At 63.8% G+C, this 25,559-nt stretch overlaps 2 protein-coding genes across 2 annotated transcripts; one reads left to right on the forward strand and one right to left on the reverse strand.

The window, feature by feature from the left end:
- Window positions 1–4,385: 4,385 nt before the first annotated feature.
- Window positions 4,386–9,764, forward strand: GNAT1 (G protein subunit alpha transducin 1). The gene is made up of 8 exons (XM_033004233.2): window positions 4,386–4,661; window positions 6,009–6,051; window positions 6,330–6,471; window positions 6,546–6,703; window positions 6,790–6,918; window positions 7,005–7,134; window positions 7,240–7,393; window positions 7,669–9,764. Exons 1-8 carry the CDS (start codon window positions 4,556–4,558, stop codon window positions 7,857–7,859), a joined length of 1,053 nt encoding a protein of 350 aa, XP_032860124.1. The 5' UTR covers window positions 4,386–4,555; the 3' UTR covers window positions 7,860–9,764.
- Window positions 9,765–9,796: 32 nt separating this feature from the next.
- On the reverse strand, window positions 9,797–25,191 carry GNAI2 (G protein subunit alpha i2). Its single transcript, XM_042799849.1, has 9 exons — window positions 24,986–25,191; window positions 16,074–16,116; window positions 15,757–15,898; window positions 15,228–15,388; window positions 12,594–12,722; window positions 11,373–11,502; window positions 10,994–11,147; window positions 10,388–10,595; window positions 9,797–10,235 (listed from the first exon to the last, which is right to left on the reverse strand). Exons 1-8 carry the CDS (start codon window positions 25,101–25,103, stop codon window positions 10,405–10,407), a joined length of 1,068 nt encoding a protein of 355 aa, XP_042655783.1. The 5' UTR covers window positions 25,104–25,191; the 3' UTR covers window positions 9,797–10,235; window positions 10,388–10,404.
- Between the last annotated feature and the right edge of the window lie 368 nt (window positions 25,192–25,559).

Below are 25,559 nucleotides of genomic sequence, written 5' to 3' on the forward strand. Positions count from 1 at the left end.
TGGGAGGGGGAGATGCCCTGGGGAGGGAGACAAACACCAGCCAGGGGGGGATGAGAGGTGGGGAGAGGCAGCACTGGACAAGGTCTGCCCCACAAAAGCTGGGCACAGCCTTCACATCTTCGTGCCTCAGTTTCCCCACCTGAGTATTGAGAAGCAAGTGCTTGCTGTGAGGAAGCTACAGGCCACTAGGCAAGCCTAGGAGGGAGCTGTGGGGCCAGGGTATGTGGCCCCATCCCCTCCTGGGGGGCTTGGTGGAGGGGAGACAGGACCCTCAAGACAGGACCCGGTTATCCAGGCCACAGTGGGTGGGGGCTTGGCTGGAGTCTTTGGGTGAGGAAAGGAAGGAGAAAGGGCCAAGTTGGGGTAAAACCTTGAGCAGCCGCCAGTGTTCACTGGCACCAGTACCCAGGGGCATTTGGGGCACCCAGCCCATCAGCTGCCCCCTTGGGGCACCCCGATGGGCTTGGGGGGGTTGTGAATAGTTGTACATGGGAAGCACAGGGGTGGTTGGGGCCCAGCAAGTGCCCCCCGCTGCAGGCCGGGACACCCCCCAAATAAACACTGGCTTTGGGACAGACGTGGGCGCCTGCGTGTGCTCTGTCAGGGATAGGGAGCGGAGAGCCGGGGGCTGCTGCCTGGCCCCCGTCACGTAATCCCTTTAACTCTGCCCCTGAGCCCTGCTGGGGGTGTGGAGGGCTGGGCTGGAGCCAGGAGGGGAGCGGAGGGGGCCCTGGGGCTGCACTGGGAAGCCAGGGGCACTGGATGGCATTAAGGGGTGCTGGGGGGTTGGGTACCAGGCAGGATGGGGGGTCATGGGGAGATGACAGTACTGGGCGGTACTGCTTGGGTGTTATGGGTACGCTGGGGGCATACACTGGGCTGGGCTAGCGGCCAGGACTGGGTGTTACTGAAGGCACTGGGAGTACTCAGTATCAGTACTGGGGGAAGTACTGGAGCACTAGGATTTGGTGCTGGGAGCCAGTACTTGGTGGTACTGGGGGTGTGAGGCAGGAGGGGACGCTACAGGGGACACTGGGGGTGACAGTGGGCAATACTGGACTATACTGCTGGTACTTCGGTCGGTAGAGGGGGCAAAGGGGGTGGTACTGGGCTCCTCTGGGCAGTCCTGGGAGGCACTGGGGTCAGTGCTAGCAGGTCCCGGGCTATACTGGGAGCAGTCCTGGGGACACTGGGGGCAGCACAGGCCTGTACTGGGGGCTGTGCAGGCCTGTACTGGGGGCGGTGCAGGCCTGTACTGGGAGAGGCGCAGGCCTGTACTGGGGGCGGCTCAGGCCTGTACTGGGAGCCGTGCAGGCCTGTACTGGGAGCAGTGCCTGTACTGGGAGCAGTGCCTGTACTGGGAGCGGTGCAGGCCTGTACTGGGAGCAGTGCCTGTACTGGGAGCAGTGCAGGCCTGTACTGGGAGCGGCGCAGGCCTGTACTGGGGGCTGTGCAGGCCTGTACTGGGGGCGGTGCAGGCCTGTACTGGGAGCAGTGCCTGTACTGGGAGCGGTGCAGGCCTGTACTGGGGGCGGTGCAGGCCTGTACTGGGGGCTGTGCAGGCCTGTACTGGGAGCGGTGCAGGCCTGTACTGGGAGCAGTGCCTGTACTGGGAGCAGTGCAGGCCTGTACTGGGGGCGGTGCAGGCCTGTACTGGGAGCAGTGCCTGTACTGGGAGCAGTGCAGGCCTGTACTGGGAGCGGCGCAGGCCTGTACTGGGGGCGGTGCAGGCCTGTACTGGGAGCAGTGCCTGTACTGGGAGCGGTGCAGGCCTGTACTGGGGGCGGTGCAGGCCTGTACTGGGAGCGGTGCAGGCCTGTACTGGGAGGAGTGCCTGTACTGGGGGCGGTGCAGGCCTGTACTGGGAGCAGTGCCTGTACTGGGGGCGGTGCAGGCCTGTACTGGGAGCAGTGCCTGTACTGGGGGCGGTTCAGGCCTGTACTGGGGGCGGTGCAGGCCTGTACTGGGAGCGGTGCAGGCCTGTACTGGGAGCGGTGCAGGCCTGTACTGGGGGCTGTGCAGGCCTGTACTGGGAGCGGTGCAGGCCTGTACTGGGGGCTGTGCAGGCCTGTACTGGGAGCCGAGCAGGCCTGTACTGGGAGCGGTGCAGGCCTGTACTGGGGGCGGTGCAGGCCTGTACTGGGAGCGTTGCCTGTACTGGGGGCTGTGCAGGCCTGTACTGTGAGCGGTGCCTGTACTGGGAGCGGTGCAGGCCTGTACTGGGAGCGGTGCAGGCCTGTACTGGGGGCGGTGCAGGCCTGTACTGGGAGCGTTGCCTGTACTGGGGGCTGTGCAGGCCTGTACTGTGAGCGGTGCCTGTACTGGGAGCGGTGCAGGCCTGTACTGGGAGCGGTGCAGGCCTGTACTGGGAGCGTTGCCTGTACTGGGGGCGGTGCAGGCCTGTACTGGGAGCGTTGCCTGTACTGGGAGCGGTGCAGGCCTGTACTGGGAGCGTTGCCTGTACTGGGGGCGGTGCAGGCCTGTACTGGGAGCGGTGCAGGCCTGTACTGGGGGCTGTGCAGGCCTGTACTGGGAGCGGTGCAGGCCTGTACTGGGGGCGGTGCAGGCCTGTACTGGGAGCGTTGCCTGTACTGGGAGCGGTGCAGGCCTGTACTGGGAGCGTTGCCTGTACTGGGGGCGGTGCAGGCCTGTACTGGGGGCTGTGCAGGCCTGTACTGGGAGCCGAGCAGGCCTGTACTGGGAGCGGTGCAGGCCTGTACTGGGGGCGGTGCAGGCCTGTACTGGGAGCGTTGCCTGTACTGGGGGCTGTGCAGGCCTGTACTGTGAGCGGTGCCTGTACTGGGAGCGGTGCAGGCCTGTACTGGGAGCGGTGCAGGCCTGTACTGGGGGCGGTGCAGGCCTGTACTGGGAGCGTTGCCTGTACTGGGGGCTGTGCAGGCCTGTACTGTGAGCGGTGCCTGTACTGGGAGCGGTGCAGGCCTGTACTGGGAGCGGTGCAGGCCTGTACTGGGAGCGTTGCCTGTACTGGGGGCGGTGCAGGCCTGTACTGGGAGCGTTGCCTGTACTGGGAGCGGTGCAGGCCTGTACTGGGAGCGTTGCCTGTACTGGGGGCGGTGCAGGCCTGTACTGGGAGCGGTGCAGGCCTGTACTGGCGACGCTGGGCTGGGTCCTTTCGCCCCCTGGCGGCCGAGCGCGGCGCTGCAGGAGCCCCGCGGCGCGGGGCGGCACTGGGGACATGGCGGGGGGGGCACTGGGGACATGGCGGGGGGGGCACTGGGGACATCGGGGGGGGCCGGGCCAGGAGGGCGCTGGGCTCCGCTGGGGACATCGGGAGGAGTACTGGCAGGGCCTGTGGGCATTGGCGGCGGGGGCATGGGGACACAGAGGGGTTACTGGGGTGTCCCTGGGGACAGTAAGTCTTACTGGGGTGGCCACAATGGCAATGGGAGGCGCTGGGGACATGGAATGGGGAAACTGGTGGCCTAAGCACACTGGGGAGGGGTGCCGAGGGGCCTGGGGACATGGGGGGGATCACTGCGGTTGGTGTGGGAGCACAGGGGTGGCACAGGGGTGTGCCTAGATGTTGGGCAGGGTTTTGGGAGGGACCCTGTCCTGAAGACACTGGGGGAGCACTGGGATTGCTTGGGGACACCAGGGCGATATTGGGGCTTCTCCTTAGGTTACTGGGGAGGGTCTTGGGGACTCTGGGGAGGGTACTCAGGCATCCCAGAGGACATTGTGAAGGTGTTGCTGGAGGAGCCTGGGGACACTGGCAGGCTGCTGGTGGGTGGATGGGGATGATGCTAGGCTGGCCTGGTGACACTGGCATGTACTGGTGGGTGGCTGAGGACACTAAAGAGTCCACCTGAGGGGTCTGGGGCCATTGGTGGAAAGTCTGGGAGGGGTCCTGGGGACACAGGGCTGGCATTCTATCACTGAGGGGGGGTGTGTGCCCCTGGGGACACTGGGCACAGGGATCTGGGGACACTGCGATGGCTTACTGGGGGGGCTGTGGGCACTGGTCCGGGGGGTGGGGTGGGTAGGATGACCAGCATGAACTGGGGACAATGGGGACATTTCCACCCACTGTCCCCAGCTGCTGCCAGACCCCAGCAGAGCCCCCCAGCTCCAAACCTCCCTGGGGTCCCAGCAGAACCGGAGCAGAGTGGGGATCCCATGTCCCTGGGGGTGGCCGGGTCACTGCCCCAGCCCCAGGGCAGGGGCAAAGCAGGGGGGGCTGTCCGGCTTTGGGCCCCCCCGGCAGAAGCGCTGACACCAGGAGCTGCGGGATTGCTGAGCTCAGCCCGCTGCAGATTTAAGGGGGTTTATCCAGGAAGGGCGGGGGGGCCCTGGCTTAAGCCGTGGGTGCTGAGCACAGCACCCCACTGGGTGGCCCCCTGGGTCCTTGGCCCTGTCCTTGCCCCACATTGGGTGGGCGGTGGCGGCAGTGGTGGTGGCGGCAGCGGGGCAGTCGGCGGCCGGCACGGCGGGTGCAGGGAAGCAAGGGTTGGAGGCGGCGGGGGGCTGGAACTCGCTGCCCATCCTGGTGCTGACCTCCAAGGAACGGGTGAGCCGCAGGGCTGCGGGGCAGAGGATGGGGGCCGGGGCCAGCGCTGAGGAGAAGCATTCCCGCGAGCTGGAGAAAAAGCTCAAGGAGGACGCTGAGAAGGATGCCAGGACCGTCAAGCTCCTGCTGCTGGGTATGGGGAGGTGATGGTGGGGGGGGTGGAACACCTTGGGGCAGATACCCATCCTTTGTGCACCTCACCCAAACAGCCCACCCAACATCCCTCTGACATTTCCTTGCACCCCTCAACCTAACCAACCCATCCCAACAGCCCCCCCACCCCAAACCCAACTAGCCCATCCAACCTTCCCCTGGCCCCCCAGAAACACCCCCTAAACCCAAGCAGCCTACCCCAAAAACACCCTCATTCCCAGGCAGCCCTAAACCCAACCCCACCGCCTCAACAGGCTACCCAATATTTCCCTGATGCCTCCAGCACCCCTAAGCCCAACCAGCCCACCCCAAGAGTGCCCCTCAACAGCCTTCCACTCCCAAACACCCCTTAAATCAACCAACCCACCACAACTGCCCACCCAAAGTTTTTCTGACACCCCCCCCTAAACCCAACCAGCCCAGCCCAACAGTTCACCCAAGAACTCCCTGCTCCTAAGCACCCCTAAACCCAACCAGCTCACCCTAACAGCCCCCTAACATTTCCCTCTTCCCTCCCTGGCACTCCTAAACCCAACAAGCCCATGCCAATCGCCTCCAATTCCCAGCCTCCCCTAAACCAGCTCATCTCAACAGCTTGCTCAACAGCCTCCCACCCCTGCCAGGCACCCCAAAACCAGCAACTCATCTCAACAGCTCACCTTAAGATCCTCCACCTTCCCAGTATCCCCAAACCCAACCAGCCCACCCAACATGTCCCCACTCCCAGCCCCCCTCAACCCCAACCAACCCATCTCAAGACCCTTCACCAAGACCACCTACCAGCACTCCACTCCGACAGCAGCACCCCCCACCACCCCCCTCATTCTCCTAGGCACCCCCATGCAGCCCATCCCACCACCCCTGTGTCTGTCCCTGCAGTTCCCCAGCACTGAGGGTCCCTCCCAGTCCCTTCCAGCTGCCCCAGTGGTGCCCAAGGACTGGAGTGCCCTGGAGGTGGTGGGGCCATGGGTGGCATCACTGCCCTCCCAGCCCAGCCCAGGGCACGTCCTCCTACACCGCCACAGGTTTGGGGCATAGGGTGGTGGGTGGTGAGGTTACGACGCCACCGTGTCCCCAATCCCTCCTTTGGGTGCCTGAGCACATCCCCAGCTGAGCCGCCACAGATCCCATTAGCCACAGCGGCTCAGCCCAACCTTAATGCCTGCTGGCACCAGGCTGTAATCCCCCTGCCCTGCCCCATGGACCTGGCACGGCCACCAATGTCCCCCAGCCGTGCCAGGCACTGGGGGTCCCAGGGGGACAGTGGGGTGCAGCCGGGGGTGTCCGTGGTGCGGGCACTGCCATGACCCATGCTTTGTCCCTGCAGGAGCAGGAGAGTCGGGGAAGAGCACCATCGTCAAGCAGATGAAGTAAGTGCCAAAGGGTGCCACTTGGACATGCCCCGCTGTGCCTCACGCCTGCCCCACGGTGCCCCTGGCCCCCCATGCCCAGCTCTGCCCCACACCACAGCCATGGGGGGCAACCACCCCTTAGTGCCTGGCTCAACCCCACGGCGCCCAGCTTGATCCCATGCTGCACCCACGGGTGCCCTCCACGCCACTGCACCCACCTCAGCCCCATGCCGCACCCACGGGTGACCCCCACCCCACGGTGCCCAGCTAAGCCCCATGCCCCCTTCCCCGGCCAGGATTATCCACAAGGATGGTTACTCGCTGGAGGAATGCCTGGAGTTCATCGTCATCATCTACAGCAACACTCTCCAGTCCATGCTGGCCATCGTGAGGGCCATGACCACCCTCAACATCCAGTACGGGGACTCAGCTCGCCAGGTGAGGAGCACCCCACACTGAGCAGGGGAGGTCCCCCCAGCCCCCTTGCCCTGCTGAGCTCCTCTCCCTCGTAGGACGATGCCCGCAAGCTGCTGCACCTCGCGGACACCATCGAGGAGGGCACCATGCCCAAGGAGATGTCAGACATCATCGGGCGGCTCTGGAAGGACACAGGCATTCAAGCCTGCTTCGACCGTGCCTCCGAGTACCAGCTCAACGACTCAGCTGGCTAGTATGTGGGGTGGGGAGGGGCTGGGTTGGTGGGGGGGTGTCTAGGGGCGCTGAGCCATGTCTCATGCTCACCGTGTGCCTGGCCAGCTACCTGTCAGACCTGGAGCGTCTGGTGACCCCCGGCTACGTCCCCACGGAGCAGGACGTGCTGCGCTCCCGTGTCAAGACCACCGGCATCATCGAGACCCAGTTCTCCTTCAAAGACCTGAACTTCAGGTGGGGGCTGAGCCCCTGGTGAGGGCTGGTGCCAGGGGGGAGAGGAAGGGGTGGGGGGTGCTGACCCCCCGCCTTGTTCTGCCCAGGATGTTCGATGTGGGTGGTCAGCGCTCGGAGCGGAAGAAGTGGATCCACTGCTTCGAGGGGGTGACCTGCATCATCTTCATCGCGGCCCTCAGCGCCTACGACATGGTCCTGGTGGAGGATGACGAAGTGGTAAGGAAGGCTCAGCACCCCATACCCGCTCTGCTGTGTCACAAGGTGGGGGGTGAGGGGAGGGGGGGGTCGCCATGGGTTTGACGGGGCTGTGTCCCTCCGCAGAACCGCATGCACGAGAGCCTGCACCTCTTCAATAGCATCTGCAACCACCGCTACTTCGCCACCACCTCCATCGTCCTCTTCCTCAACAAGAAGGACGTCTTCCTGGAGAAGATCAAGAAGGCCCATCTCAGCATCTGCTTCCCCGACTATGATGGTGAGGGTGGCTGCGGCTCTCCCACGGGGTGCGGGCGGGGGGTGGTGGTGAAGGTTTGGGTGCCAGCACCCTGCAGCAGCCACCCACCAGGTGTCCTCAGCACCCCACGCAAGTGACGCTGGACTGGCCTTGCTTGTGGACCAAGCAAAGTTTGCCCACTCGGGGGAGCGCTGGGTGACGCTGGGCCAGCACCCATGGGCAGGGTTGGCGGGGATGGGGCGGGGGGAAACACACACCAGCCCTGGAGAGGACCCCGCTCACTGCCACGTCACCAGGTCCCAACACCTACGACGACGCGGGCAACTACATCAAGCTGCAGTTCTTGGAGCTGAACATGCGGCGGGACGTGAAGGAGATCTACTCCCACATGACCTGCGCTACCGATACCGAGAACGTCAAGTTCGTCTTCGACGCCGTCACCGACATCATCATCAAGGAGAATCTCAAGGACTGCGGGCTCTTCTGAGCCCCAGCCCCAGTGCCCCCTCCCCAGCCCGGGCCTCCTCCTCCCCTGGGGCCCAGCCCCACCACTGCCCCCACACACACACCCCACCCCCGCACCTCTGTAACCATCTCCACTTGCCCCAAACCCCTGGGATTTGACCTGCTCAGCCCCAGAGCCACCCCTGGGTGGGGGGGCACGCTCCTGCTTCTCCGCCCCACCAGCTCTCCCACCGGCCAGCGCTGTGGGACACCCAGTGCCACTGGGTCCTGGGGGTCCCTGGGGGCTCCAGGTGCTGGGAACCACTGGGTGATCCTGGGTGCTGAAGGGTGCTGGATCCTCTTGGATGCTGCAGGGCGCTGAGGGTCCTTGGGTACCCCTTGGAGCTGGGGGGTGCGGGGAGGGTCCATGAGTGCTGAGGGCCCCTGGGTACCCCTTGGAGCTGGGGGGTACTGGGGGGTCCTGGGTGTCCCTGGGTACCCCTTGAAGGTGACGGGTACTGAGGATCCCCTCAGTACTCTTTGGAGAGTCCTGGGGGTCTCTGAGTTCCTTTTGGAGCTGGGAGGTGCTGGGGGGCTCTCCAGGAACTTCTTGGAGTTGAGGGGTGCTGGCTGTCCCCAGATGACCCTTGGTGCTGGGGCATCTGGGGGGGTCTTTGGGTGCCCCTTGATGCTGGGATGACCTTGGGGTGCTGCAAGGTATTGGAGGTTCCTGGTACCCCTTGGAGCTGAGGGGTATTGGGGGGGTTCCCTTGGGTGATAGGGGACCCTGGGTACCCTTTGGAGCTGGAGGGTACTGGAGGATCCCTTGGGTGCTGCAGGGTGATGAGAGTTCCTGGGTGCCCCTTGGAGCTGGGGGATGCTGGAGGTCCCTGGGCGCCCTTTGGAACTGAGGGATGCTGGGGTCCCTTGGGTGCCGAGTGTCCATGGGTGTCTCCAGGACCCCCTTGGAGCTGGGGACTGCTGGGAGTCCCTTGGGTGTTACAGGGTGCTGGGTGCCCCTGGGTGCCCCTGGAGCTGGGGGTCCCTGTGGGCTGCTGGGTGTAAGGGGTGCTAGATCTCTGTCGGGGCCACATGTGACTGGGTAGCCCTGGGCACAGGGTGTCCCCGAGGACTGTGTGGTACTGTGGTCCCCTGGGTGCCACCATCCCCCTGATGCAGGGCCAGGGGGGTGGTCATTGCCCCTCCCCAGCAGCACCCCCAGCTACTGAGCCAGCACCCCTGGGGGGGGATGGCTTAGACCCCCAGCAACATCCCAGCTCTCCCCCCAAGGGTCCCACTGCTGCTCTCACCTCCCACACCCAGGGGATGCTGCTGAGCCCTGGGGTGATGCCAGCCCACCCGTGCCCCTCTCCCACCCCCAGGGACTCCCCTAGCCCTCCCACAGAGGTGAAGCACCCATGCCCACCCCCGGGTCACACGGGGGTGGGGGGTAGTATATATACTTTTTTTCTCTCTCTCTCTTTTTTTTTTTTTTTTTTTTTTTTTTTTTCCTTTCTACATTTTATTATTTCAAACAATGTGAACAATTCGGTAAAACATCCTGTGGGAAAAGCGAGGCCGCGGGCACCGGCTGAGGGGGCCCCCCCAGGCTGGGGGGGGGACAGCGGGGGCCACTCTGTACAGCACGCTCTCCTCGCCCAACGCAACAGCTAGCCCTACAAAACTAGGTTTAGAAAGGAGGGGGGGGGGAATACAGGCAGCAGGCAGCACCCCCCTGCCTGCCCTCCTGCCCAGCCACTGCCTGCTGGGGGCTGCCCATCCCTCTGGGCGATGGGGTGGGGGGCAGCAAGGTGGGGTGAGGCACGGACCCCCCCCAAGGCACACGGTTGGGGGGTGGGCTGGCCACAGAGGACGCCGCCACCATGTAGCACTTGACGCTTTTAAATAGTTTGGTAAAAAGTTTTCTTTAAAAAGCAACCTCGCCCCAGCCAGTGTGGTGTGGTGTGGTTTTTTTTTGCATGGTTTTGGGGTTTGGTTTGGTTTGGTTTTTTTTTTTTTTTTTCTTTCTTTCTTTCTTTTCTGGTTTACTAAAAGGAATGTCATCGGTCGTGCTTTTGGCCGGGTGGGCATCCCCGAGGGGACCCCCACGTCCCCCCCGTGCCAGTAACACTTGCAATGTAAACAGTGAGAGCGCCAGGGCTCAGGAGCAGATGAAGAGGGGGGCTGGAGCGGTTCAGGGGTTAAAAACCAAGATTAAAACCTTGTTTTCTCCAGGAAGGGTGACGCCGGCGAGGAGAATGGTGGGGGGCGAGCGTGGGTGGCAGGGGGGACAAGGGCCCTGCCACCGTGCTGGCACCCAAAAAGTCTCTTTATGGAGTGGGGGCAGAGGGATGAATCTGAAGAGAAGCAGGAGTGGGGGGGTGGCGCGGTCCTTCCTTCGCCAGCACAGCCAGGGGTCCTAGGAGAGAGCGGGTGGTGAGTGGGGGGGTCAGGGGAGGGGGGCATGGGCACCCACCGCCAGCCTGTGCCACAGCGGGGACAGCCCTCTGTCCCCGGAGGAGGCTCCGTGGCCACCCCATCTGGGGGGCCACCACTGCGACCACCACCCACCTGGGCAGCGCCGGCTCTCAGAAGAGCCCGCAGTCCTTCAGGTTGTTTTTGATGATGACGTCAGTGACGGCATCAAAGACAAACTGCACGTTCTTGGTGTCGGTGGCGCAGGTGAAGTGGGTGTAGATCTCCTTGGTGTCCTTCCGCTTGTTCAGGTCCTCAAACTTGCTCTGGATGTAGCTGGCCGCCTCGTCGTACTTGTTGGCCCCTGGGGAGGAGGAGACGCTGGGCTGCCCCACGGCCGGTGGGGCCACCGGCACCCCCCCCCCCCCCCCCCGGAGGGGTTTGGGCTCGGCTTGGCTCCCCACGCCACCGCAGCCACTTCCCCGATGCCAAACTGATGCTCCCCAGGCACAGTGAGCTTCAACTAAACCCCGCCAGGGCTGCTGCACCTTGTGTGTCGTGTCCCACCCCCCCCATCTTCCCCATCCCCTGGGGCACCCCGAACACCACCGCACCCCACTTGCTGCCCCAACACACTGCTCCCCGGGCACAGGCGAGCCACCATCTCCATCCCCAGCATCTCCTGCTACACTGCCCGGGCAAGGCACTGCCCCCACCTCCTGCCAGGGGGACCGGGGGGGGCACCGAGGGTCCCGGCGATACCTGTGTACTCAGGGAAGCAGATGGTGAGGGGGCTGTGCACGATCTTCTCCTCGAAGAGATCCTTCTTGTTGAGGAAGAGGATGATGGACGTGTCCGTGAACCACTTGTTGTTGCAGATGCTGTCGAACAGCTTCATGCTCTCGTGCATCCGGTTCTGGCGGGGGAGATGGCAGCCCAAGCTGAGCAGGGACCCCCAGGCAGCGCCCGCCCCTCTGCTGCCCCCCCCCACTCCTGCCTGCCTGGGCAGGGCACCCTGGGGGCCCTGCAAGGCTTGGGCCACGCTGGCCAGGGCACTGGTGGCCACCAGAGGAGGGGGTGCTCCCCCAGCCCCCCAAGGAGGGGACAGCTCACGTTGCTGGCTCCGTCCCCGCCAACTCACCATCTCCTCATCTTCAGCCAGCACCAGGTCGTAGGCACTCAGAGCCACGCAGAAAATGATGGCCGTCACCCCCTCGAAGCAGTGGATCCACTTCTTCCGCTCCGAGCGCTGGCCACCCACGTCAAACATCCTGCGGCAGCGAGGCAGCGAGGCGATGGGCAGCAGCTCCCAGCCCCATCACTCTCACCCCACTCCCTGCCTCAGTTTCCCCAGCTACCCAGAGCAGTGCTGGAAAAAGGCACCAGGGCAAGCAGAGCGCTGCACTTCTGCCCCAGGGATTTTGCCAGCGCCGCAGATCTGCCCTGACACCGGCTGCCCAACCCAGGGACAGGGCGGTATCCGGGATCATTTCCCAGCCAGAGCAAATCCCCACGGTGAGCCGGGCAGGATCAGGCCGCCTCTCCCAGGGGAAGTCAGCGTGATGCTCCCTGGAGCCGAGCTCCAGGAGGTGCTCTCGGAGCCCCGGTGCGGGGTTCTGCCGCAGGCCTCGGGCCTCGGGGAGCTGCCGGTGCTGAGCCGGGCGGCCGCGGGCTCGGCGGGCAGCGCGACGGCTCCGGGGATGAGCCCGGTGCACCGGGTGCCTCTCCCGCTGCGGGCAGCAGAGGATGCCCTGCCTCCGCGGGGAAGAGCCCGGCTGCCACGTCCACGGGCCCTGCTGACACGCGACCAAGAGCCTCCACCCCACCGGGGTGGCACAGGGGTCCCTGTGAGCCCCCCGCACGCAGAGGGGACCCCAGCAGATCTTTCTGCCAGCAGCTCCGTTGCCAGGTGACTAAACCACCCCCCGGAGATGTGTTCGATGCTGGCTTTCTGCCTTGGGGGAACCAGAGCCCTGACTATTTCCCGTGGGTTTTCAGTGGGAAGCAACCCCGGGGTGCCAGCGGGCAGCAGCACCCGTGTCTGACCCCGAGACCCCCAGCTCCCGCCCAGCACCCCTCCCGCGGCGGAAGCAGCGTCACGGCACCGGAGGATGCCTTCCCCCTTCCCCTCCTCGCCAGAGGCTGGATCCGCCCCTGGGCTGAGCCCTGCGAGGCGTTTTTGAGGCTGCTCCAGCTATTTCAGCGGTTTCCGCTCTCTCCGAGGCGGCAACTCCCGCCATAAGCAAACCCAGAGGGAGGCTCAGTGCATGCAGCGTGCAAGCAAGATCCAGCCCGGCCTGGGGAGGAAGGCGTTGGGGGTTTTTTGCCTTGGAAAAGGCAAAAGGGGAAGGGTTGGACGTACTTGAAGTGCAGGTCCTTGAAGGTGAAGTGGGTCTCTACGATGCCGGTGGTCTTCACCCTGGTGCGCAGCACGTCCTGCTGGGTGGGGATGTAGTCGGCACGGGCTATCCTCTCCAGGTCGTTCAGGTAGCTGGGGATGGAGCAGAAAGGCTCTGTGGAAGCAAGGCACAACCCACCCTGCATCCCACGGGGCATCCCCGCACCACCTCAGGGTCCCCCACCCACGCCCCAGCATCATCCATCCAGGGAGGGCAGCGCCGAGCCAGGCAGCACAGCCAACCCCATCCGCACCCCGGGGTCACCCCGCAGGGCAGGACAGCCAGCTGCCGGGGTGGGCAAGGGGACGCAGGGGGAGGGCTTGGGGGGCAGCGTGCCGGCACTGGGGGCTAGGCAGGGGATGCAGCCGGAGCTGGGGGGCTCCCCCCCGCCCCCATTTCCCCAGCCCGTTTGCATGGGGGAAATGGCAAGAGGAAAGTATTCACTGCTATGGCAACCGGCCGCAGCGCCGGCGGAAACAATCGATGGCGCCGTGCCATTTATAGTCAAAAAACACAAAGGGCCGGCGTCCTGGGAGGAAGCAGGAGGTGGGCAGCCGGAGGGATGGGGAGCAGCATGGCCGGGCGGGGCTGCTGCCTGCCCCGAGCCCCCCAGGGTGGCATCGCCTGCCCTCCTGCCTGCCCGGCCCCACCAGACCTCAGCTCCCGGCAGCGGTGGTGGCTCGGTCCCCAAACAGCCACCGAGACCGACCGAGGGATGCCGGGGGGATGAAGATGGGTTTCGATTTCTCCAGCTCACATTGCTTTAATTGGGTTATTATAAACAGGCTTCTTTAAGCAAAGTAGGCTTGCATTAATTAAGGCTTTTGCAGCCCCGTAATCTGCTGAAAACCAGATTACAGCTCGCGAGGCCATGGGGATCCCCGGCTCCGACGGCAGCGCAGGCGCTTGCCAGATCCCAGGAAGCCCTCCAGCATGCCGGGGCAAAACCGGAGCTGTGGGTGCCCCGGGACCCTGCCCCGGGTGTGAGGGCGGGGGGGGGCCAGCACACCACCGCCGCGGAGCAGCTCGAAAACAGCCGGAAACACACGCGGCCTCCGGCTGACAAAAAAACAGGAAACACTGCAGCAGGGCCATGCGCAGCACCGGCAGCACTCGGACCTTCTGCCCAGTCCCGGGGTGCTGGCAAGCGCCTGCCCTGGCACCCCGAGCTCCTGGCACCCCAAGGGGCTGAGGAGGAGGCTGGGGGCTGCTGCAGAGGGCTGGGGTGCAGGTGGGCTGCGTGCCGGGCATGGCATGGGGCTCCTCATCCCCAGGGTGCCCTGTGCTGGCAGCACCGTGGGCACAGCATCATCCCCGCGGGGATGGCCGGGGCATCGACTACCGCACCGCCATCTCCACGGGGCTGGAGAAAGGCTGGAGCAACAGCTTGAGGGGGCTCCTAATTAACGCTTGTTCAACCCCCGCAATGTGCCGAACGCTCCACAAACGCATTCCATTTGCAGATATATTTGCTCGAACTGTGCGTGCGAGCTGCCAGGCACCTGCTGGGTCTCCCGTGCCTCCGAACCAGCACCCACGGCCCAGCGCAGCACTGCCTGGGAAATGCCGGCGCTGGCTGGGGAGCGATGGGGCTGGGGAGGGCGGGTGGGTGCTGGGCAGGAGGAAGCGAAAGCCGCAGACTCCGGAAGAAAGCGCTGGCAGGAGCTTCTCCGGGGTCAGCACTTGCCAAGAGCTTTCCAGCATCCTCTTCCTCCCAGGGACCTCAGTCCAGAAGAGGGACCTGCTGGTGCCAAGCGGGAGCGGACGGCTGGGCTGACAGGCAGGGGGACCAAGCAGCCCCCAGGCTGGTGGCAAGTCCCAAGGGTGCTCAATTCCCGACGATGCCAGCCTCGGCAGGGTTTTCCTAGCACACCATGAGCTCCCCCTGGCCCTATTTTACCATGAGGGGTCCGGGCAGAGAAGGCAGGAGGGCATCGTGTGAGCTGAGCGCAGCCTTGGCTGCACCACTCTCTCCAGCAATCATACTTTAGGCAGATTAACTTATTTATTAAATCTCTTCAGGGATAAACCCAACCAGATGCAGGCAATTTATCTACCTAAACACCAGTTTGCTGGCTAATATGGCAGCGTAATGCCAAGTCCTTCCATATAAACTCATTTAAAAAGAAAAAGAAAACCCTCTTGTGCAGCCTGTTCGTCCCATTCAGATGTAAAAGGGTCCCCAGTGCTTTTTTGGGGGCTTTCCCTTGCCTTCGTGGCCCATGCCCATGGGCATGGGCAGGACCCCTGGCTGTGCTCACACAGGGGGGCCATCTCAGGATGCAGAGGCCAGAGAAGAGCATCCCTGGGGAATGGCAGTGGGCACGGAGTGGCAGCTGGAGGGGGATGCCCCCGTGCCCCCGCTCCCGGGGGACGTAGCACCCTACCAGAGGAGGAAACAGCTTTCGAAACATCCACCTTCCCAGTTCTGCTCGGGCTCAGCCCCAGCGCCGGGCGAGAAGTGGCAGCACCAGCCCCCAAGCCTGGCAATGGGGAACAGCAGCCCCCGGTGGGGATTTTCTGTTGCTCAATAAAAGCGAGGTGCCCCGCAGAGCTTGGACCCAGCCAAGCTGGGGAAGGGGAGCAGGGGTACTCACTAGGCCGCGGAGTCGTTCAGCTGGTACTCTCGGGAGCGGTTAAAACAAGCCTGGACCCCGTTGTCAGCCCACAGCCTCCGGATCACGTTGGCCAGGTCCTCCGGCATGATGCCCTGCTCCTCAGCGGTGCAGGAGAGTGCAAACAGCTGCCGAGCATCATCCTGCAGGGGAAAAACAGGCATCAAGCATCGGCACGGGACTACCGAGGCTCGCTCTGCCCCAAAGGACCTGACCGGAGCCCACCAGGTCCCACCCGGACAGCAGGGCAGGAGCTCCAGGGGCGAGACCCAAGGCAAGCAGCAGGACCCCCACCCCTGCCCCCATCAGGGACCATGCCAGCGCAGGTCACCCACAGGTTATGTTTTGGGTCCTCTCATCCTCAGAGCCAGGGACAGGAGGTCACAGCCAGCCAGGGAGCAGCAGGGCTTGGGCAGGGCCACCCTTAATACTGGTCCAGCTTTGGGCACATCTGCTTTTGTCGCCCCCCAAGAACCCCAACCCCTGCCAGGCGCAGCAGGAGGGCACCCACCGCTCTGGAGGAGTCGCCAAAGTCAATCTGCAGGTTCCCCATCGCCTTGATGATGGCCATGATGGACTGGATGGTGTTGCTGTAGACCACGGCTTTGTACTGCCGGCACTCCTCCTCTGAGTAGCCATCCTCATGGATGATCCTGGGGCAGGGGAGAGACACAGGTCAGCCCTTTGCGGGGCACCCTGGGGTGCTGCCCCCCACCCACGCTCTGCAGCAACACTGAGGGGGAGCTTTCCTCGGCCGCCACCGTTTTTAGAGCCCGTGGCCAAGGTCTGTGTGGTGTTGGCCACAGTGACAGTGTGGGGACCACTCACTTCATCTGTTTGACAATGGTGCTCTTCCCAGATTCACCGGCACCTGCAGAGAAACGAGAAAGAGGGACAAGCAGTGAGGTGCTGCCTGAAGCCAGGGACCCCCACTCTACTGGGACCCCCCCAGACCAGGGAGGGAGGGCAACGGGTGCCTCAGCCATCAGAGAAGACCTGCCAGAGTTGACCAGAGCAGATGCTTGGACAGGCACCAGGAATGTCAGGGCCAAGAAAAGGGGAATAAAAGGCGAGCCCGGGGGGAACCCTGCAATAGGTCCAGAGTGGAGAAACGACACTTGCTCTGGGCCAGGAAAGTGGCATCAGTGCACTAATGTTTGGGCTGCAGCATGCCAGGACTGCCAGGGAGATGACTGGCAGCCCTGGCTTTGGCCAAGCTCGGGAGTGGGGAGCCCCCTGCGATGGGGGGGGCTAAGCCCTGCCTATCACCCCCCCATCTCCAGCTACAGGCAGAGCCTGAGCTTAGCGGCTTCACCCGTGGTCCCCGTCCCTATTGCGCTGGGGGACGGTGGAGCACCAGCCCCGCCACGTGCCCAGGGCTGGAGCCGGCAGTGGCCAGGACGCAGAGATGCCCGTGCCACCAGGCACGGGCAGGGAGCCGGGCACCCGAAGCCGAGCGCCCCGGGGAACTCGGGATGAAGCTGCCGCCTCCACCAGCCGGCTCGGGCGGCTCCCGGCGGGATCAGCCGCCCCCGAGTTGCTTTTTAAATAGCGCGCACTTTCCAGCCTGCCGGGTCCTGTGCCCCAGCCCGGCAGCGGAGGCGGCTGCCAGCAGGGAAAGCTGATGGCTTTTGGGCTGGGTTTATTTTTCAGCATCCAAACACAGGATGCCAGGGGCTCAAAGGGGACGGCCAGGGAACCTAAGGGTCCCCTTCCGTCACCCGGTTCCTCTTGGGGATGTCACCCCCCCTGCAGGCAACGTGCAGCTCCAGGCCTAGCCCTCCCTCCCCGGGCTGGGAGCCGGGAAGGAGCAAAGTCGCTCCGGCTGCAAGAAAGGGGAAGCTCAAAGGGGAAGCTGAAAAGGATGGCGTGTGTCCCTTGTCCCCTCTCCGGGCAGGGAGTGCCACCAAGATGGAAGTGCCTGGCTCACCTCGCCCCAGGACCCCCAGCAGGATGAATCCCCTTCAGCCGGGGACCAGCACGGTCCCTGCCTCTGGGTGAAAATCCCAAGGGATCCCCCCAAGCCAAGACCATTCCTGTGTCCTCTCCCAGCCCCCTCAGCAGGTCCCCCCACTGCTGCCCTCAGCCATGGAGCTGCCCTTACGGGGGGCCCCAAGTAGGCAGTGGCAGGGCTGCCCCAGCACGGCCGCAGAGGGGAAGAGAGATTACAGAGGAGGGTTTTTTTTTATTTCAAAAAAAAAAAAAAAAAAGATTATGCTAAAATTAACTGGGAAAAACAGAGCCTGTCATGCCAGATGAGACATGGCAGCAGGGAGCAAATGCATTCTGCCCGTGCCCATGCCACTGGCATAAATGCAGCCCAAGCGACGGGCACATACCCCACAGAGATCACCGCGGGCACTGCTCGGGGCATGGAGCCCCCCCGAGGCTGGGGTCATACTGACGCTATACAGACCCTCTATTTATTGCCACGACCACCTCGCTGCACGGTTTCCCTGCTGCGGGTGCTGAGGGAGAGGCTTTGCTCAGCCCAGCGGCGAGCATTCGGCACGGCGGGGGCTCGCCGGCGCCCTCGGGATGCTGACACGGCACCCGGCGCAGCCCGGCCGCTGTTCGTGGTCAGCGCTGGCAACTCCTGCCCGGAGCTGGGAGCAGCTTGGGGAAGGACTCGGCATATCCCTTCATTTTTTCCATTAAATACCTCTGGTTTCTGAGAAGGCCTCCCCGTACCGCCGGGCTCGGCAGCCAGGGCCGGCTGCATTCACCGTGCCCTTCCCCGACGGGTGCTCGGACAGGGAAACCGAGGCACGTGGCAAGGGAGGACCCTGCTTATAAACATCCCTGGAGGGAGGTGCCAGACAGTCATCCCCCAGCCTCCTGCTCTGCCTGACATTTGCCCCCCTGCCCGGGAAGGAACAGCCCCCCCGGGACCTCCTGCCTGCTCCTGGCAGGGCGACAGTCGCCCGCAGTCACCGACGCCGGCCATTTCCCTCACCAACTTCCCCCCGCAGCTCCTGGCTCCTTCCCCGCAGGAGGCAACTGTGCTGTTGCCCCCCACCCCGTTTCAAACCAGCACCCCCGCTCACCCAGCACGAGAGCCCGCACGCTTGCAGCAAGCAGAAATTCAAGCCTGAAGCAATAACACCCCGCCGCGTGCCTCCAATTTCCCTTTCCAATCATCGCCTTTGCCTAACGAAGGACCCAGGTAATTGCTGGGGAAGCTGCGTGCCTCCCCCCGCCGTGCCACCCCCAGCATCTGCCAGGGCCTGATGGGCACCCCAGCACCCACAACTCCCACCCAGCTGAGGAGGGGGTGGGACCCTTCCCGGCCCCCCCAGGCGAGCACAGCGGAGAGGAAGGGTTTCCAATCCCCGGAAAACATCGGCTGCCGTCCATTCAGCCCCAAAACAATCCCCAGGCAGGCTGCCAGCTGCCGGCTTCCACCCTCCTGCCCAAACCAGGCAGGAGGCAGGCAGCGCCCGAGGGGCTTCGCATCCTTCAGACCCCCTCACCAGCCAGGAATTGGGAGCGGGGGGATGGAGAGAAGCCCCCCACCATGGGCCGACCCCATTTCCTCCAGTCCTGCCTGCTCCCTGTCCACCCCTCCTGCCTGCCAGGACTGGGCAGTGTTTATTCCCAAAGCAGCGCCTGTCAAAAATAGGAGGAGAGCTCTGTCTCAGGCTGATTTCCCCCTTTTTTTGTTAAAAATAATCTTCAAAAATTTAAAATAAGCAAGCAGCTTCCCGGCTCCAAAACTCCCCATTAATCCACCAGTAAAAAATTTATTTAGCCAACATATACTTTGCAGCCTGCAATTTAAGATGCTTTCTGGGCAAGATATATTTAATGCAATATATTTCTGCATATATCTAACGCCATACATTTAAGCAACTGGTCACAGGTTCCAGGGTCCACCTCACCCCACATCACCAAGAGGGGATTTTCCATCTTGCCGCATGGCACCATCCTGTTTAACGCCCTCAAATATCCAGGCGTGGATGGAAGCAATGCACAGCTGGAAAATTTTCCTTATTATAGGAGAAAAGCTGGAATTCAATCCGCCAGCAGGTCCGGAGCCATCCCCATCCCCAGCACCCAGAGCCCCATCCCCAGCCACTGTGCCAGCAAGTTTTCCTGGCCTGGCAAACAACAGCTATTATTTAAGCAGGGATTTACCGATGGTTTTTACTGCCAGACAAACCTGCTGATCCCCTTCCCTGCAGGACAGACAGATGGCTGGACAGAGGGATAGCTGCAGAGACCACCCCTCTTGGCACCTGTGGAGTCTCTGCCATCAAACGGGACTTTCAAAGGTGTGCGTTAAAAGCAGAGTTAACCTAAAGACTCAAAAAATAATAAGATTCCCCTCGACATTTTCCTTCCTTCCCAAAATAGATGGAAAATTGCTGTAAAAATAATCGCTTTTTTTTTTTTTTTTTTTTAAAAACCCCACAGCGACACAGGGCGTTTTTCCCAGGGGCCGTCCCATTCCGGCACAAGGCTGGCCACTTCCCAGGAGGAGCCTGCGCATCGGCGGCTGGTGGGATGCCACGTCCCCAGGCAGGACCCCAAAAAACTGGGGGGGCACCGGGGAGGCACAGACCCCGCTGCCCAAGGCGGCCAATAGCGATGCAGCAAAAAAGAAACCCACAAAAAGAAATGAAATAGAAATAAATCAGCAGCAGGAAGGACGTTTGAAGCACACAGGGGAGGAGGTGGGCTGGGGATGGTTTCCCAGGGGGAGCACTGAAACGCACCCCCAGTGCCGACAAGGCCCGCTGGTGTTTGCAAGCTGGACAAAACTATCCTTGTGCCGGGCTTTTTCCAGGAATGCCAGAACTCTGCTGCTCTGTTTCTGCCCCTGCCATAACGGGTCTCTGCCCCTCGCCCCCAACATCGGCTGTGCCGGCACCGGGGCGGTGGGCGAAGAGCCCCCACACGGCTCAGCAGCGAGCTGTCCCCTCCTCCCAGACACATCTGAGGTCATCGGCAACAATTTTGGGCCTCAGCCCTAAAAAAGGGAGTTCCTGAAGACCGTCACCCACCGCACCCACCCCAGCCGCTCCGGGCATGGGGACACCACGATGCTCCCCACGTTCCCCCCCAAAACACCCGGAGCGGCTCCGGTGCAGCCTGCGCCGGAGAGCTGCCGGCACCGCGCCCGTGGGCCTGGGTGCCACCGTCCCCTCCGTCCCGCCCCGACAGGGTGGGGGCTCACCCGGGATGCCGCCGGCACCCTGCTCCCCCCCGCCTGGGTTTTCCGCCAGCGGGGATGGAGCATTACTCAGCTCCCCCAGCTCCGGTGATTCAGCCGGCCTCCGGCCCGGAGCAGGAAACCCGGCGGCTGCGGAGAGCCCGGGCCAGCCCCGGCTACCGTGCTCGGGCACACCGCGATCCCGACCCCGGCACCTGCCAGCACCCACAGCCCTGGGCCAGCTCAGCACACAGGAGACCTCCTTCTGTACAGCTACGTATATAGGTAAAGCTATATATATATATATATACATATGCTTTTTAATATATATAAAAATCAATTTATATATTGTTCCATACAAAAGAGCAATATATATATACAAAAAAGCAATATATATATTTAAATGCATAAAATATACTTCTAGTGCATATATTAAAAAAATATATAAAACATACATATAAGCCTGCTGCCTCTCCTGGGCAAAGCCTAAGCACCCATCTCAAAGCAGAGGGCAGCTGCCTGCACCCGGGATGTCACCAGCAGGGACATCGGGGTGACCAAGGCCTGGGTGACGGGCTCCTTCCTCCCATCCCATCCCGAGCCTGGCCACCAGCTGTGGGGGGTTGGATGTGGGATCCCCCCCAGATCTAACAGTGCCGAGCTCTTCCCCGCTCCCCCGCCACCGCAACGCCTCCCCATCTGTGGCCAGAAACACCACTGGGGTCCCATCAGTGTCCCCTCCAAAGCAGGGACCCGATCCCCTCCCATCACCCTGGGCTGGGGCCGGAGGGAGGATAAAAACAAAACCCCAAGACAGGACAAAATGCAGCAAAATGGGCGGCTCGTACACAAGCCCAGGGTAGCATCGGGGCAACACAGCCTCCGAAAGTCGCAGCTGGTCCCTCCCTTCCTCTATTTTTATGCAAGCCCTGAAAAAAAGTATAAATCTACCGAGCCCTGCCCTGGCCGCCCTTGCCCCGGCTACCGGCTCACCCAGGCAGGATCTTGTCCAGGCAGCTGCCTGCATCACCCACCCCGGGTGGGGTGTGAGGGGAGCATCCTCGCCCCAGGGTTTGCACCCCCCAGCACTGAAAACTGCTGGGGATCGACACGATCAATGTACCAGCGCCTTCCCCCAGCCTGGGCACCTTCACAGCCTCTAACGCCTCCCGAAAGGCCGGGAAATCCTTTTGCTTTCCTAATCCTCCAAAGGAAGATCAGGAATGAGGAGCTTGGAACGTGGGGACCGCTCGCCTGCTGCTGATCCTGCACCCCCCCCCCCGAGCATCCCAGCTCCCGCGGGCAGGGAGGTGGGCTGGGCAAAACCCGACTTCCACCACGGCCGGTGGCACCAGCAGTTTGAGCCCTGGCGATGCCGAGGAGCCGACAGCGGAACCAGGAGCTGCCACACGGGGCGGATGCTCCAGGTGCCGGCGGTGGCTCCTGGCCTCTCCCAGCACCAAAACCTTGAGAGGTTGTTGGTTTCCAGAGGCAGGGAGGGGGGGATTGCTTTGTTGTGGCGGGAGGATTGCTTCATTTGGATCTTCTCCCCATCAGAGACTGGAGTTTCAAACTATCCAGCAGGCAAACCTATTTGCCGGAGTCGGCAAACGGCCGAGAAAAGCCTCCAGGCAGCAGCAGGAGCCGCAGGCAGGAGCGGTGCTGGGTGCCACGGGGGGGGGGTCCTGCCTGCCCCCACGTCCATCCCTCTGCAGCTCACCCACCGCAGCGGGGGGAAAGGCAGAAGCTCACGGCCACACACCGGGCACGGCACCGAGCCAAGGCGGCTTCACCGGTCAGCCCCAAGCCCTCCGCGGTGCCGGTGGCCAGCACGGTCCTACACTCGCCCTCCCACCGCCACACGCCGAAACCGGGGCTCTCCACTCGCACCACGTCCTGCCCGGGGGCTCCGAGCCACAGCCACGGGACAGCACGAGTCGCCGGCAAAAACCGCACAGTGCTTGGAAGAGGCACCTCCTCCTCGTGCCGCGGGCTGATTCGGCACAAAGGGTGAAGGTGTTTTTCTCCTTATTTTTTTTCCCACCCTAATTTTTCCTCCCTGTTCCCAGAGGACGCAGGAGGGCTGCAGCCCTCAGAGCTCTGCCTCACCAAGCGCACCCAAGAGCTGTGGTGCTCGCCAAAATGCACCCGCCTGGGCTCACACGAGGCCCCGGTTCTCCTCAAAGTTATCTCCAGCCATGAGGAAAAAAATAAGCAGGGATGTGGCCGGCGCTGCGTCCCCATCTCAAGGGGCTCTTGCAGAGCGGGGGATGCCATGAGCAGCAGCCCCCGGGGGGGCAACGCCGGCCCCAGCCGCTCACGGCCGGCTTGGGAGGATTTTCTGGCTGCGGCTCAGCTCGGAAACAGGCAGTGGTGACCCAAGGCTACAGCGTTATTTACACCTGAACAGCTGTGAGGGGAAAATATAAACATTGAAAAAAAAAGAAAAAAAAAAAAAAAATTTAAAAAGAGCCATTTCGCTCTATTTTTGGATTTAGAAACTAGCTGAGATCAGAAAAACTGCTTGCAAATGCCGGCCCTGGCAGAAGGGAGCACGGCCATCCTCCTCCTCCTCCTCCTGCCTCCGCTTCGGCACAGAGCAGGCCATGGGGAGGGGATGACCGGCGAGCCCCCGGCCGCCCCTCGGTGATGCTCAGAGCTGGGGTGATGCTGCCCATCCCAGCCGGTCCCCGGAGCCCTGAGGAACAGAGGTGCCAAACCACCCCCTCCTCATCCGGCTGCACCCCCCGGCCCTGTTATTTCACAGCAGGCAGCAGCTCGAGAGGAGCGGAGCCGGCAGCAAGGCCCGGTGCGGGAGCAGCTCGCGGCGAAGGGGGCCCACGTGTTTCCCCACCAGCCTGCAAACCCCGTGGGGTTTCGCTCCGCCGGTGCCCTCCCCTCCCCGGAAACAAGCGGGTCGGCGAGCTTGCACAACCAGCGAGCCCCCCCTCAACAGCGCAGACCCCCGCCTGGTGTCCCCCCACGACCCCCCTCAAAGACGGGTCTTGCTGTCAGCACGGCTCACGCCAAGGCAAAAAAAAAAAAAAAAAAAAATTTAAAAAAATAATAACCCCCCCCAAAAAAACGAAGCGCTCTGTTAAACGAGCGTTTCAAGGCGTTAATTACGTATTTCTCAAGGCAGGCAGGGGTTGAGCAAATAAAGGGCTGCCGGATTTCGGCGTGACTTCCTGCTGCCGGCAGCTTCCTCTGCCGACGGCGACGAGCCGAAAGACATTTTCTGCCGGCGCTCCCCAGGCAGCAGCCGGGGATTTCTCTGCCTGTCCCAGGTCCGGCCGCCCCACGGGGCCGTGGGAGCCCCACGCGCTCCCACGTCACACGCGGCACAAGGCTCTCCCTGGGAATTTTGGAAAGGGAATAAAACCAACTGGGAGTTATTAAAAAAAAAAAAAAAATTTAAATAAATAAGCGGCTGCTTTGCCCGCAGGCACAGGGCAGGTCTGTGAACGCCCACAGGAGCATCACCGGGGCGCTTTGAAGAGGGCGAGCGGCCCGTTATCGGTATGAAAATCGGGTATCCATGGGGCAGAGCGCGCCCGTGGGCCGTGCGGGGCTGTGCCCACTGTGGGCAGCTGCCCGTGCCCCCCACCTCCCCATAGCGAGGGTGGGATGGAGGGGCTCGGGCCCGTCCCGGTGTCCGTTGGCCCTGTTACCGCCGCCCCGGACGGCCGGGGGAGCCGGTGGAGGAGCCCCCCCCCCCCCCCCCAGCGCAGCCGGGGGTCCCCGGCAGGCAGGATGGGGTGCCCAGGCCTGCAGGGCCTTTTCTGGGGGGTGCCAGCTGCCAGGAGGGTGGGGATGCCCCCCCCCCAGCTCTGCCCTGAAGGGCTGAGCATCGATGGGGTTGGGGGGACGGTACTGCAGTGGGGTGGGGCTGGCACCCCACTTCTGGGGGGAACCCCACGGCCGAGGGCGGGGCCGGCACCCTGCTCCTGAGGGACACCCAAGGCTCACTGTAGGGCCAGCACCCCACTCCCAGGGGGGGATCCTCAAAGACTGGCATCCCGCTCCCAGGGGGGATAGCCAAAGCCTGGGGTGGGGCCGGCATCCCACGCCCAGGGGGGATCCCCAAGGCCTGCTGCAGGACCAGCACCCCACTCTCGGGGAGGGGGGGGTGCTCCTGGGGCCTGGGATGGGGTCAGCACCCCACTGCTGGGGAGGGTCCCCGGGGCCTGGGATGGGGTCAGCACACCCAATTCTGGCGGGGGGGGGTTCCCGGGGCCTGATGTGGGGTGAGCACCCCAGTCCTGGGGGAGAACCCTGGGGCGGGGCAGACACCCCACCCGTGGGGGGATCCCTGGGACACGACACCCCACTAGGGCGGGGGGGGGGGGGGAATACCCCAAAGCCTGGGCTGGGGCCAGCATCCCCCCCCCGGGGGATCCCCGGGGAGGGGCCGGCACCCCCACGGGCTGGTACCCAGCGTGGCTGCGGGGCGGGGGCGGCGAGGCTGCCCCGGTTCCGGCAGGGCCGGGCGGGGGGAGCCCGGGGCACGGTGTCCCGGAGGTGGGGTGGGGTGTGTGTGTATGGGGGGGGGGGGGGGGGGGGGGGCGGTTCCCCAGGGTCTCACCCAGCAGCAGCAGCTTCACCTCCCGCGCCGCCTTCTCGCCGTCCTCCCGCAGGTTCTTGTCGATCATGCGGGAGCGCTCGGCGGCCGCCTTGTCCTCGGCGCTCACGGTGCAGCCCATGGCGGCGGCGGCGGCGGCGGCGGCGGCGGCGGCTGCCTGCGCGCGCCCGCGGCTCTGCCCGGTCCGGCCCCGCCCCGCCCCTGCGCGCCGCCGCGGGGCGGGGCCGGCGGAAGGGGCGGGGGTAACTGGGAGGGGGCGTGGCCTGCGGGAGAGGGGGCGTGGTCGCCGCGGGTATCGGGGGCGGGGCGGCATCCCCTGCCCTTTGCGGAGGGGTCTGGGGGGGGGGGGGGGGGAGCCCCCACGCGGCAGCGCCGGGGAGCGGCGTGCGGTGAGACGCGCGTGGGCAGGCGGGCGTGGGGCCTCGGCGTGCCACGGGACGGGCGGTGTGGGGACACGGTGTGGCCGGGACACGCGGGCGTAGGGGACACGGGGCGCCACGGGACGGGCAACGTGGCGCCGTGGAGCACCCCGGGACACGCGGGTGTGGGGTCTCGGTGTGCCCGGGACACGCGGGCG

Source organism: Tyto alba, unplaced genomic scaffold (genome assembly GCF_018691265.1).
Source record: "Tyto alba isolate M040663 unplaced genomic scaffold, T.alba_DEE_v4.0 Super-Scaffold_3, whole genome shotgun sequence".
Lineage (NCBI taxonomy): Eukaryota > Metazoa > Chordata > Aves > Strigiformes > Tytonidae > Tyto > Tyto alba.